The following is a 13,252-nucleotide window of genomic DNA, read 5'->3' as shown; positions in this document are numbered from 1 at the left end:
CTTAAAATAAAACCAACGACCGTTTGGATTCGATTACATAGCGCACTACGATGTGTAATTAAATTTGTAACAAAAATAACATCCACAGTGAATTACTTATTACACATTAGTTCTTGGAAATTGACCACAACAGGAAAACGTATTAAAGGAAATACATATTCAGTTTAACTATTTGCAAGAAAATATTTAAAGAACATGAAATCTAAAAAATGTATTCAACACATTCAATATATGATTCCTATCTATTTTGACTTTTCTAGAAAGCAGAATGGGAAAACTGCATTTTCTTGGCAAATCAAAATATACTGAAAATCTAATTTAAATGAAAGGTGTCAACTGGCACGATAATATTGGAATCTAAATCATGCGAGACATGTAGGTTTTCCCACTACTATTATATGTTCTTTTAATTAGATATTATTATAATTTGAAAAATAAATGTAGGATGTATTAATGATATATTATAACAATATATAAAACCTACAGCGTAATGTATGTTATCTATGCTTCAGTATAACTAATTACAACAAAAATTGAATTCAAACAACAATTGAAATTATCCCACACAAATATTCAAAAAAGATGAATCATCTGGAATGTGGTTACACTACGAATAAATACCGATATTTTTTTTAAACATCCATATTTTTCTCAGCGGACGACACCCCTAGTAAACAAGCCTTAATATTTAAATTATACCATAATAGGCCAAAATATCAAGAAGAAGAAGAGGGCAATAGAACGTAAGTGGCAACGCCGCCCAACTAAAAAGAACGGAAATGATTAACCTCAAGAATTTTTGTTGTTATTAACCAATTTTACCTTCATCAGTGTTTTAGGATAATAGAAACTTGCACAATCAAATGTTTAATTTTGGGTATACTGTAATTTCTGCATTTTTTTTAACTACAGAATATAACCTTAAACAACCGATATATTTTTAACGGTAAAAATGTATACGGCTTTAGTTTTTGTTACGCTACTATCGTATTCAATATGTAACTCAGAGTTCAATTCAAACAACCCCAATAACTTAATTGTTAAAGTAAACAAATGTTGTAAAATTAATGAAATATACTTGGGTAGTTATTGTGTGATTGTAAACAAAACAAATCAATGGCATCCCATGTTTACATCTGAGAAAGGACAATCGAATTTACAATTAAACTATACGTAAATAAAATCCAACAGGGCAGTGTGACAATAAGTTAAGGCAAATATATTTTCAGGTTGATAACAGGTAAACCAAACTGTGGTCATATGCAACCTTGGTCAATATACCATTATCAAAATTCATCAGACAAACTAAGACTTTTACCCAATGGTGTGTTAAGACATTATTTTGACAATCAAATTCCGAATGAAAATGATTTTGATAGTGAATTTATTGAACATCAATCTAACATTTACCATGATTATGAGCCCGGTAAATATTGCCTCGATAAGGTAAGTAAACAATTATCAAATCAAAAATCAATTTGGTAACAATACAAATAAACACTTGTTGCAGAAAAGTGACAGTTTTACTAGTGAATTTGCAATAGTTTGTGCCCCTGCTCTTAAACAAGATTGGACAACAAATGAATTTTTAATGCACAATATTGTAAATCCTCTTACTCATGGTTTCACCATTATGTGCCTATTAACTGTAGCCATAATATACTTTGTTATACCAACTTTAAGAGATTTATCAGGAAATATTGTAACTACAATATGTATGTGCCTTATTATAAGCCAAACAGCGGATTTAGTTAGATTATTGACAGTTTTTAAAAGTCATATAAGTTTGCTTATTACAGGTATTGTGCTATTTACCATAATTATTATAGGTTACGAAATATATATTGCATTATATTAATTAAATACATTCATTTTTTTAATTTTAGAGACTATATGTTACATTAGTCTTCTGGGTGCTTTTTTTTGGTTAAATAGTTTAGGATATTACATATGGAAAACTTTTAAGTAAGTAAAATAATAATTTTGCTGCAAAATTATACTATTTTTAAATACTGTTCTATTTAGGTCACGAAACGTATTTTTACGCATCACTGATGGTAAAAAATATTGCTATTATAGTGTATATGCTTGGTCCTGCACAATTGTTTTGGGCTTAATGGCAGTTTTTGCACATTTTACAATGGATTATCCAGAATTTAAACCAACATCTTCTGTAGATCCAGAACAAGAACAAATAGGTAAATACATTGGTTTACCTATATGAAATGAAGTTTGCTTACATTTATTTTCTATTACAGGATCACTAGGAATGATAATATTTTTTGTACCTGTTGCTTTTACAGTATTAATTGATGTATTTTTCTTTGCAACTACTCTTAAGAAGATTAATAGAATGCACACGTATGGAAGAATTCATCATAAGTTGAGACACAGGTGACCATCATGAAATTATTCCAACTGTTATTACTTAATAACAATTCTTTAGTTTTAGAATGTTTTTACTACTACTGCTGGTCATGACGATTTGTTTACTCTTTCTTCTCTCGTCCTTTTCAAAATTTGAGGGACTAATCAACAGCCATATCATTGTAAATGGCTTACAAGGGCCATTAATTTTCTACATATGCGTTCTTAATCAAAAACATGTGTCGTATTTATTAAAGAAAACATGTTGTTATGAGAGTTGCATATGTCACTCTTGTCGACCCGAACCAGAAAATGACTGGGGAGATGAAATGACAGCTATGAACACCACCCCATACTGATATTAATTAATATGTTAGTGTGATTTTAGGCAGCTCATTATAGTGATTTTATATATGCATGATTTTTATACAAATTTTTGAACATTTATATTTTAATATGTATTTTTATTTATTAATTTAAAATATATTGAATCTCTCCTAAATCTCAAGTGTGTGTGTAGTATCACTTTAATTATTTCAATATGACGCCGTGCACAATAATGCCTTAATTATGTTGAATACTTAAGTTTTAATTTTCCATTTATATATTTCTAAATATACTTTCTTTGTTCTTAAATCATAAACGGCGTTCTTATTTTATGTAAGATAGTTAATATAAACTTAAAAATTTTACAGTGTTATTGATTGATTCACATTCACGATTCAGCACTAAATACAATTAATATTATAAATCAAACTTACCTGACTAAATAAATGTCCTTCAGGCCTTCTAACTAGCCCTGATAAAGAACATTGAACTACTACATGACAATCATCCAAAACTGTGTTGAAGAAACGTCTTGTAGGCAATAATGCCTCCAAATCAATTAATAGTTCCAAAAATCTCTCACAATAGTGGACCTATATGATAGCATTCATCAGTTTTAAATAATTAACAATTTGTATATATTATTTATTATACCTTATCAGTCGGACAAATTCCTTCCTCTCCAATTGTATTTAAAACTGAGAGAAACTTCAGCATAAGTTTATGCAAAAATGTCCTTTCCCATGTGAGTTTTTCAATTTGATCAGGCTTATCTTTTCTTTGAATTGCTCTCCAATATTTTTTCCATTTAGGATTCTTCTTAAACTCATATTCCCTTCTATTTGATTGTAATGAGACCCACATAGATAAAGACACTAATCTTTTGACTTGATCTCTACATAAAACTTCCTCCATGCTGTTGAAACAATGGTTAAGAAATACCAATAGGGCAGTTTGTTCTCTGAGATTAATAAGCAATTCATCTTCCAAACAAGCATGAAGAACTCTTTGGAAAAAATCACCGAAATGTTCACTTTGTTTTCTAAATGCCTAAAATGTGAATACATATTGATTCAAACATAATAATCATTTAATTATACTATACCAACCTGCCAGACTTGAACTCTTTCTCTAAATTTTTCATTAACCATTATAACAATTGATAAAATATGAGCTAGAGATGCACCAGGTTTATAATTTGGCCATAAAAAATTTTCTAAATATTGACTGAACTCTAAAACCATAATTCTTCTAATGGAAAAGCTAAAATTATAATAAATTATAAATATAAACAATAATATCGAGTTAAAATAACTAACTTGCTGCCACGTATATCCTGCATGTAAATATCTTCAACAACATTTGGTTCGAATTCAAAACGATGCTCTGCTGTGTGGGGAGCCCAATATTTCTCAGCTAACTATACAACCTCATTAATAATAATTATCTACGATTAACAAAATTAAAATTACCTGTGTTACTCTATCGGTTTGTATTTGTTGAACAGTTGGGGTGCTGATACTGCTTTGCAACGGTGGTGATGTAGTCATCCTTGCGTTTTTCAGATACTTATATGTATTTTATAACAAAAATTAAAATTACTCTTTCTATACCAAAACATCGGCATAAAACGCTCATGTAGAGTTAGGTTAGAGCGCTAAAAACATCTAAGGTTACATATATTTTTAGCAACAATTTCAAGTTGCCTATCTAGTGTTAGTTTTAGAATTAAATGATAATATCTTCTAATGAAATAAAATAAACTGTAAAAGATTAAATGTTGCACACATCTATAATATATATTTTATAAATCTAAATGTAATCATAATTTATACAGAAAGAAAATGTCGAAGCAGCAAATATATTTGATTTTGTTGCTTATTTCCAACATCCAGTCGCATAAAATCGTAAGTAGGCTCAGATATATATAAAATTAATATTTCAAATATATATTTTAGGACGAAAACACCTTTTTAAATGCTAAGCCAATGATTTTGGAAAATTATAATATTGTTCGTAATCTATTTCCACATTTAAAATATAAAAATATAGAACAAAAGCCACTAAATGATATAGATTTACGTATAGTTGGTGGGATAGAATCGATTCCTAATTCACGAAATTACCAAGTCAGTATTAAGTATATTATATTATACATATTTTTCTTGTTTTAATAACAGCTGTAATATAGACAACCTATTATTAGATGCATAAAAGTTCAAATAATTTCAGTTGAGTATTTACAGGTTGCGGTTTTTATGCACTTTAAGAATGCTACTGGTTTCTGCGGAGGATCACTTTTAAATAATCGCACAGTACTTACAGCCGCCCATTGTGTTGATTCGTAAGTTTGGTTGTATAACAAACCGAAACATATTTTTGAATTTCCGTAGAATTATTACTGTTTAATATTAACTACACTATGTAATTGAAATTTTGTAATTCTAACGGCAAGATGCAGAAAGACATAATATTTTAGAAACCATAGCAGCCTTACTCTAATTTTTGGTGGACATTATATGCCCCCAGCTAAAAATGATGGATCCATTATGAGAAATAATACCAATGTAACTGTACACCAGGGATGGAATATAAGTACTCTTGAAGATGATATCGCTATAGTAAGATTTGATCCGCCTGTTGAACTGAATGGTGAGGTTTAATCACTTAATGTTAATGATATTTAATGATATTCATTCAGTTATATTGGCACTTGCACGCATTTTTAGAACATATAAATGTTGTTAATCTACCGAACTGTAACGACAAAAGTTACTTGAATGAAACAGCATTGGTAAGCGGTTGGGGCCGACCATCTGACGATGCCAATATAATATCTCGTGTTTTACGAGAGGTGGAATCTGTTATTATTCCCAATTACCCTTGTAGATTAGCTTATTTGGGTTACGTAGCTCATACCCATATATGTCTCTCGGGTCTGGACGGGAAAGGAAGTTGTAATGGAGATTCCGGTGGACCATTAGTAGTGAACAGAACTCAGGTAAAATATGAAATTAACAATTGACAATCTCTATTCAGTTCCCTAATATTATATTTTGGAGTGGTATTTTTGTGATTTTTTCTAAATTGTGTCAAGTGTTTCTGTTTTTCAGGTTGGCATTGTTTCGTTTGGAACTTCTTATGGTTGCGCTGTAGGATGGCCGTCCGTGTACACTCGTGTTACAGCATATTTAGAATGGATTCGAACTAATTCTGCCTAATAATTTGTATCATGAAATATATATTGTAAGAATCGTTCCATTTTATCACTTAAGGCTTGTTTATTTTATATAAACAGTTAATATTCGTATTATTTTATCATAAAATAGTTTATATAATAGTTCTAACAATATCGTTTCGATAAAATAAAACTATATATAAAAAATCAACTTCCTTTTATTTGTATCTACAAAACTCGGACAGTAGTTGATTGATTAAAAATTTTTGCATAACGTACATATGCTTTTATTCGAATGACTTAACGAAAGACTTACCATAGAGTAATATACTCTATGGACTTAACGAAAACGAAAATTCCATGGTAACAATTGCTATGATAACAGTTGCCTTGGTAACCATTAGTATGATAACTGTAATCACAAAATATTTAAATATCTGTGAGTCTGTATATTTTGTGACTGTAATCATCTTAATTGTCATTATGAACTATTTTATATATAATTACGATTCCAGAATGATGAAGTAAGACTTTAAAATTACTTGAACACTAACTGGGAATACTAAAAATTAATTGCGGAACGAGCAAATACAAGTCATCAAGTCTAAGAGCGCTAATATTAGTCTATTTTTCATCTCATACCTTCAAAAAATCACTATTAAGAATCTGGCAAACTATTTCATTTTCTTTATAGTATTGAAATTTGAATATTTAAAATTCAGAATCGCCTAAAGAGATAGAGAATTGGGATTTTGCCAACGATGATATTCTGTATGGTTTTATAATGCCACGGAGTTTTATATTGATACATGATACATGACATGACATTTTAATATAAAATGTTATATTAATTTCATTTAAATGGCGAATGCGCAAGGTTAACAGGAATCTGAAATTATAAAAACAACTAAATGGCTAACTTATCTACACCCTTAAGAATTACTTATGATGATCTTAATTAATGATATTGTTTTTTGTTTGCTTAATTTAAGATAATAGAGTATCAATCGAAATAAATATTCACATAACAACTCTCAGTAATAACTAATCTGGTTTGGTTTGGTATTAATTTTATATTATTATAAAAAATTAAAATGTTTCGGAACATTTCCTATGCAGTTTTATTTCTTTTAGCACTCTTTTATATCGTAAGTATGATTTTGTACTATTAATTAAAACTATACTTAAAACGAAAATGTGGTAGCATTTTAATAAAACATTTGCAGGCTGAGGTTAATTGCGAAGAAAGTCTTGGTGTTGTAAATGGTGAGGTCGTAGAACCACACTCCCTGCCTTACCAAGTAAGTACTGGTACTAATTAATACAGAGACGAAACATCAAATTCGATTTAAGTGAGACAGAATGTCGAATATATTTTAGGTCGCTATAAAAACCATCATCAATGACCGTGAAATACTTTGTGGAGGATCTTTAATCAAAACGAATAAAGTTCTAACAGCTGCTTGGTGTGTTAGTGGGTAAATATTACACGTTTTGTTATTTAAAAGCAAACACATCATAGTAATGCATATTTTAGAGCTGACAGTGTTGAGGTAATACTGGGGGCTCATAATATTAGTGAAGTTGAGGAGACTCAAGTCCGCTTAAATTCTTCGACATTTGTTATACATGAAGAATATGACCCTGATACACATTTGAACGACATAGCTATAGTGGTGTTGCCTGAAGAGGTCGCTCTTACTGGTAGGTAAATAAAGTAATATAATTCAAACGTCACACGTCACTTTTATTTTTAATTAGTGAATATGATGAAATATATTTAGTTGTTTTTGTTAGATTTTTTGTTTAAGTAGATTTTTGTTATTCAATAGATTCCTTTTATATAAATCACGATAGATGTTGTAAATAAAAAATATGCAAGAATAATTAGCACATGTTAGATGATATTGCACATGAATTACTATGAAATATTTTTTATAATTCCTGGAATTACTAAAGTAATGGCGTTAGTTAAACTATAATAATGAGTATCTTGACTTTATACGGATATATAAGGGCGGAGAAAAAGTTTTTTTCGTTTTTTTTTCTGAAAAATGTTCTAAGGGGCCATATCTGCATTAATACTAATTCACTGAAGCTATGCTAAAGCCCATTTGATTGGTAACAGTTCGTAGAACATTCTAGGTATAAAGAAAGCCTGATTTATGCAGTCAAAAGTTATTGATCTTTAAATCTTGGTCGATTTCGAAATTCAATTCCTTTGATATTTTTTGAAAATTGTGTGGGGTCTATGATGTGTTTAAATGAACACCAATGGCAGAAATGTTTCGTGATGTTGGTTCTTGTTCCGGAAATTCCGATTTTAAAGATGAGCCTTGCTCTGGTCGCCTAATCGTTAGTCGATGAATTTCTTTAAAATATTGAGGTAAGACGACATATTTCATCCTAGCTACATATCTACAGATCTAAATATCGACTCAAAAACAATTTTGAACTATTTGCATGAGACTGGATACAAAAAGAAGCTCGATACTTGGGCTTCATAAAAATTAATTTTAAGCAATTAATTTTATGGACAGTGTTGAGTTGTAAAGGAGAAAAAACAATGTTGGACATAAAGTTCAATTTATTTTTTCTCTTCTTTGAATGAATAAGGTAAAAAATATACACAACGAAGGAAGTAAAATAGATATGATTGAATTGATTTGTATTGGCGACGGCCATACACACGTCATATAAGAAGTTCTTGATTTTTGATTTCAACTCTTGATAGTTTTTCTTCTTCCTTAATTCTGATTCTTCTTACACTTGACTGATTTTTAATTCATATTCTTTGACTAATTCTGATTCTGGAACTTCTGTTTCTTTTATTTCCTATTTGTCGACCTTGATCTGTTCTAACTTATTCTGTAATTCTGTTCTGACTGTTCATTTGTATCTTTCGTTCTGTTCTTATTTCGGTAATTCTTTAATTCTGATTATTATTCTCGATAAATCGTGTTTTATCGTCGAAGCTACTTCCTCGAGTTCTTGGTTCTATCACCCCCTTTCTGCTTCCTGATTCGTTCGGATATTTATATAACTTCTCATTCCGTCGATGGAACCCGTATATTACGGATTGTTAAGAATGCTCGAATATTCAACGATATCGGGCCTTCTTGAAGTTCATGGTTATAGTCACCATAAAAAGCCCTATACTGGAGCTAACTTCTTATACGCTCGTCTAGCTTAGGTAACAGGTCAATTAAAGTCCCCGCCTGACACATAGAAGGCGCTACTAGAATTAATTGCATATGTTTTTTAGTTAGCCCTAATCTTCAAAAGATACGTGTATACATTTGACAACTGTCGGATCATTAGTTTGTGAATTATAGCATTTTGAGTGAAGCAACTTTTGTTACTGTGAAAAAAATTGATAAAAGGGAATTTCGCGTGTTGATAAAGTATTGCTATTGAAGGTAAAAATTGGCTCGATGTCGAGTTTCTGGACACTGCCCCAGTAAAATCAACCATCAAGGAGTGGTATGCTAAGTTTAGGCGTGGTGAAATGATCGACGAAAGGACAAATAGTACTACAAAAATGGTATCGATAAGTTGGAGGGTCGTTATAATCAGTGTATCACCATTGAAGGGAATTATGTTGAATAAAAAAAAACTAGACCTATGCCAAACTAGACCACGTACATCTTTAGTCAATCAAAAATTGAGAAAAAAGTTCAGATATCATCCACCGTATAGTTCGGATCTTGCCCTGTTCGATTACCATTTGGCCCGATTTCTATAAAACTGTCCTAAAATCAAAAAATTCTTTTCTATCAACCCACTAGATTTTCAAATCAACAATTTATTTTCAGATGCCATTCAATTGATAGCAACCCCATCTCTCGGTGATATCCTCAAGAGTTATTCTGATGAATTGGGCCAGGTTGCCGGTTGGGGAAGGTTTGATGATAGCAGTCCTGCTTATTCGGACGTACTGAGGAGAATCCAAGCCACCATCATTCCAAATATAGCCTGTACTGTTCCTTATTTATTCAGTATACAACCTTACCAAATATGTCTTACCGGAGTACAGTTTCGTCAGAATATCTGTTTAGGAGATAGTGGAAGTCCATTAATCGCCGATAACATCCAGGTAAGGAATATGATCCGAAATTAATTTAATTTTTATTGCAGCAATATTGTCTATTGTACGTTGAATTACATCTTTGTTACTTGTACTATTTTTAACATGAAGTCGATATTCTAGTCTAGAAGTCGAAGAAAATCTTTTTTTTTCATATTTTCAAAGCTTAGCCCTTGTATTCTCACACCCTTAAGACAATTTTTCAAAATTTAGATTATTTTCGGAGATATAGCTGTTTAAGTGACGTGGCATCTAAAACGAAACGAGATAGTTGACACCATATCTTATTTGTAATTTAGTTTGAGATTTATCTATAGTCCTTCCAATAAAACTGTCAATGCACGTCATCAGCACTCTGGAACATGTTGCCAAATTTAGTTTATAAAATTATATTTTATGTTTGGGACGTGTTTCTTTCTCATTTTACTAATTAGCACTACAATAGTTGAAAAGAAACATAGTGAAGATTGATGTGCCCGAACATATAACCAAATTGATCTATAAAATTTGATTTGTGTTGGTACTGGTTGACACCATTGTCATATGTCAATATAAATATAATAAAACAATTCTCTACAAACTATTGTGGCAGTTTTATTAACTGTAGTTTAAGCCCTTCAATAAATATTCATTATATGTACTATAATATTAAAATAAATTATATTTTATAACGTTTTTTTTTCTTTATTTTAGTTAGTTTAGTATTTTGTTGTCAGAGTAAAAATAAATGAACAATTAAATTTGGCATTGCCTGTTTTATTGGAAGGACTATATACATTCTTCTGTTGTATCAAAGCAAAATTATAACAAAATTTAGATTTTTAATATTAAAAAAAAATCGGATATGTAAAAGGTAATGGTAAAAAAATCTCGATTTCTTTTACAGCCCTGATATATATAAAACTTTTTTTAATGTTTACATTTTAAAGAGCGTATAAATTATCTTAAAGGATTAAGCTGTGAAAATACGAAAACAAAATCGGCTTTTTCAAATATCTGGATTGGAATAGCCCCTTAAGTTTTCTTATTTGTTTTTGTTATAGGTTGGTATAGCCTCTTATGAATCGGATTTCGGTTGCTCGAATTTAGATTTTTATATTAAAAAAAAAATTAGATATGTAAAAGGTAATGGTAAAAAAATCTCGATTTCTTTTACAGCCCTGATATGTCGAAAACTTTTTTTAATGTTTGCATTTTAAAGAGGGTATAAATTATCTTAAAGGATTAAGCTGTGAAAATACGAAAAAAAATCGGCTTTATCAAATATCTGGATTGGAATACCCCCTTAAGTTTTCTTATTTGTTTTTGTTATAGGTTGGTATAGCCTCTTATGGATCGGATTTCGGTTGCTCGGCTGGATTTCCTGGAGTGTACACGAGACTTACGTCATTTTATTTCTGGTTGGAAACCCACGTGTAATAAACATATACTGTTGTAGCGTTAAAATTAAAGATATTGTGAAATAGACGTCATTTTTTATTCCAGAAACCATTAAAAACTCAATCCAATCACAAATCCAAAAACTCAATAATAACGAATTCATTTAATGGTAATAAATTAAAACAGGAACATTCGTTCAACAGATGTCGCTAGGCTAAGTATACAATGTTATGATTTGACACATATGTCAGTTTATCCTACTGACATCAAGTTTCAAAGCTATACATGTTATATTTTGCTTGTTGCTCTTGCATGTTATACATGGCTGAACGTGTGTGTTCAGGTTAGGGTTGGCAGCCACTTTCGAGCGATTATATTGCAAAAACTTCTTCGGTCAGCTCGTTTTTATCATCCAGATTTCAAGAGATAAGAAAAAGATAATTATTGTCTTCTTCTCTTGATAATGTGTGTGATCATTTGTTGTATCACTGTTAACTGTTTCATCAGTTTTCAACCGTTTGTAATACACCACGCCAATCTGATCCCATCAAACATAGAGCATTGTCTTGCGATCAAAACGATTTGGCCTTGCAGACGGTTTCGTCAGATGATAACCATTATATTTTGCACTTTAGATTTCCTAAATAAATACACTATTCTATGCAGAGATTAGTTCCGATCGTATCTTTGAAACAGCATTTTACAGAACACTTTTCGATTTTCCATTTGTCTGTCATTCAATTGATGTGGCACCCATCTTTCTATCCTTTGGATTTTCCCCATTGCTCTTAATCGGTCGCTAATCGTTTCCTGGGCCACATTTAACTCCTTTGCCAATTCTTTTTGAGTTTGTGTTGGTTCTTCACCCAATAACTTTTGCAGTTTCGCATTTTCAAGCTCTTTCGATCTACCAAACTGTTCTTTGCCTTGCATATCTAAATCACCATTTTTGAATTTTCGAAATCACGCTCGCATGTTGAAAACATTACAGTTGCAGGTTATAGCATGCTTTCAGAAAGTTTCTACCTATTAACAGGTCAATTGAAAAGTAGGTGGGACGGGGCTACCATAGTAAAACACATTTTTTTGGCAAAATTCGTTTTTTTATTCAAGGGTGATACACTGATTATAGCCACCCTCTAACTTTTTGATACCATTTTTGTAGTACGATTTGTTCTTTGTTTCAAAATAGGCTTCAGTTTCGGCGATCACCTCTTCGTTCGACGAAAATTTCTTCCCAGCGAGCGTTCTTTTTTCACCATCATCATCATTTTATCGTTTTCACTGACGTGTGATACGGTGCATTGTCTTGGTGAAGCAGCACTTTCTGTTTCTTCAAATGGGGGGATTTCATCCTTCAAACGGTCCAATAACGCTATGTAATAATCGCTGTTGATGGTCCTTCCTTTTTCAAGGTAGTCCATGAAAATTATTCCATGCGCATCCCAAAATACAAAAGCCATAATCTTGCTAGCCGACTGTTGCGTTTTCCCACGTTTTGGAGCATTTTCATCGTATGCATTCTCGGATGACTGTCGATTGGACTTCGGAGTGAAATGATGGAGCCATGTTTCATCCATTGTCACATATCAACGCAAAAACTCGGGTTTATTACGATTGATTATCTTCAAACACTGCTCCGAATCATCAACACGTCGTTGTTTTTTTTTCAAAAGTAAGCTCGCTCGGCACCCCCTTTGCACAGAACTTTCTCATACCCAAATATTCGTGAATGATATGATGTACATGTTCAGTTGTTATCTTTAGAATGTCTGCTATTTCATATTTCATTCAGTTTCAATTTACGGTCATTCAAAATCATTTTGTGGATTTTTTAAATATTTTCGTCGGTGACAACCTCTTTTGGGCGTCCAGCGCGCCCACCGTTTTCGGTACTCATTTCACCACGTCTA

The 13,252-nt window shown here is 31.2% G+C and overlaps 4 protein-coding genes across 5 annotated transcripts in view; 3 read left to right on the top strand and 1 right to left on the bottom strand.

The window, feature by feature from the left end:
• LOC143200835 (RNA helicase aquarius) overlaps positions 1-4,364 on the bottom strand; it is a 28,552-nt gene extending 24,188 nt beyond the window's left edge. The window contains exons 1-5 of the mRNA XM_076411568.1: positions 4,167-4,364; positions 4,014-4,114; positions 3,804-3,957; positions 3,349-3,744; positions 3,129-3,287 (exon numbers count right to left, since the gene is read on the bottom strand). Of these exons, the coding sequence (XP_076267683.1) occupies positions 3,129-3,287; positions 3,349-3,744; positions 3,804-3,957; positions 4,014-4,114; positions 4,167-4,244 (888 nt within the window). The 5' untranslated portion in view covers positions 4,245-4,364. The remainder of the gene's footprint in view (positions 1-3,128; positions 3,288-3,348; positions 3,745-3,803; positions 3,958-4,013; positions 4,115-4,166) is intronic.
• On the top strand, positions 634-3,057 carry mthl5 (G-protein coupled receptor Mth-like 5). Its single transcript, XM_076411580.1, has 7 exons — positions 634-1,173; positions 1,230-1,446; positions 1,511-1,799; positions 1,887-1,965; positions 2,026-2,198; positions 2,259-2,394; positions 2,447-3,057. Exons 1-7 carry the CDS (start codon positions 953-955, stop codon positions 2,724-2,726), a joined length of 1,395 nt encoding a protein of 464 aa, XP_076267695.1. The 5' UTR covers positions 634-952; the 3' UTR covers positions 2,727-3,057.
• Positions 4,365-4,441: 77 nt separating the features above from the next.
• On the top strand, positions 4,442-6,083 carry LOC143200846 (brachyurin). Its single transcript, XM_076411585.1, has 6 exons — positions 4,442-4,601; positions 4,653-4,823; positions 4,941-5,038; positions 5,174-5,346; positions 5,424-5,695; positions 5,808-6,083. Exons 1-6 carry the CDS (start codon positions 4,539-4,541, stop codon positions 5,913-5,915), a joined length of 885 nt encoding a protein of 294 aa, XP_076267700.1. The 5' UTR covers positions 4,442-4,538; the 3' UTR covers positions 5,916-6,083.
• A 773-nt stretch (positions 6,084-6,856) lies between these two features.
• Positions 6,857-11,426, top strand: LOC143200485 (chymotrypsin). Of its 2 annotated transcripts, none has more exons than XM_076410922.1 (6): positions 6,857-7,020; positions 7,099-7,173; positions 7,253-7,350; positions 7,410-7,576; positions 9,688-9,968; positions 11,003-11,173. In XM_076410922.1, the coding sequence occupies exons 1-6, from the start codon at positions 6,967-6,969 to the stop codon at positions 11,156-11,158; spliced, it is 831 nt and encodes a 276-aa protein (XP_076267037.1). In that variant the 5' UTR covers positions 6,857-6,966; the 3' UTR covers positions 11,159-11,173. The 2 variants fall into 2 exon arrangements, with proteins under 2 accessions (XP_076267037.1, XP_076267038.1); XM_076410923.1 differs by lacking the exon at positions 11,003-11,173 and adding an exon at positions 11,274-11,426 and having other exon boundaries at positions 6,858-7,020.
• The last annotated feature ends 1,826 nt before the right edge of the window (positions 11,427-13,252 follow it).

Source organism: Rhynchophorus ferrugineus, unplaced genomic scaffold, assembly GCF_030347505.1.
Source record: "Rhynchophorus ferrugineus isolate W39M unplaced genomic scaffold, kcgeb_rfMv2 rfM8, whole genome shotgun sequence".
Lineage (NCBI taxonomy): Eukaryota > Metazoa > Arthropoda > Insecta > Coleoptera > Curculionidae > Rhynchophorus > Rhynchophorus ferrugineus.
Note: the sequence above shows the minus strand (reverse complement) of the source record. Positions and strands in the feature narration are given on the sequence as shown.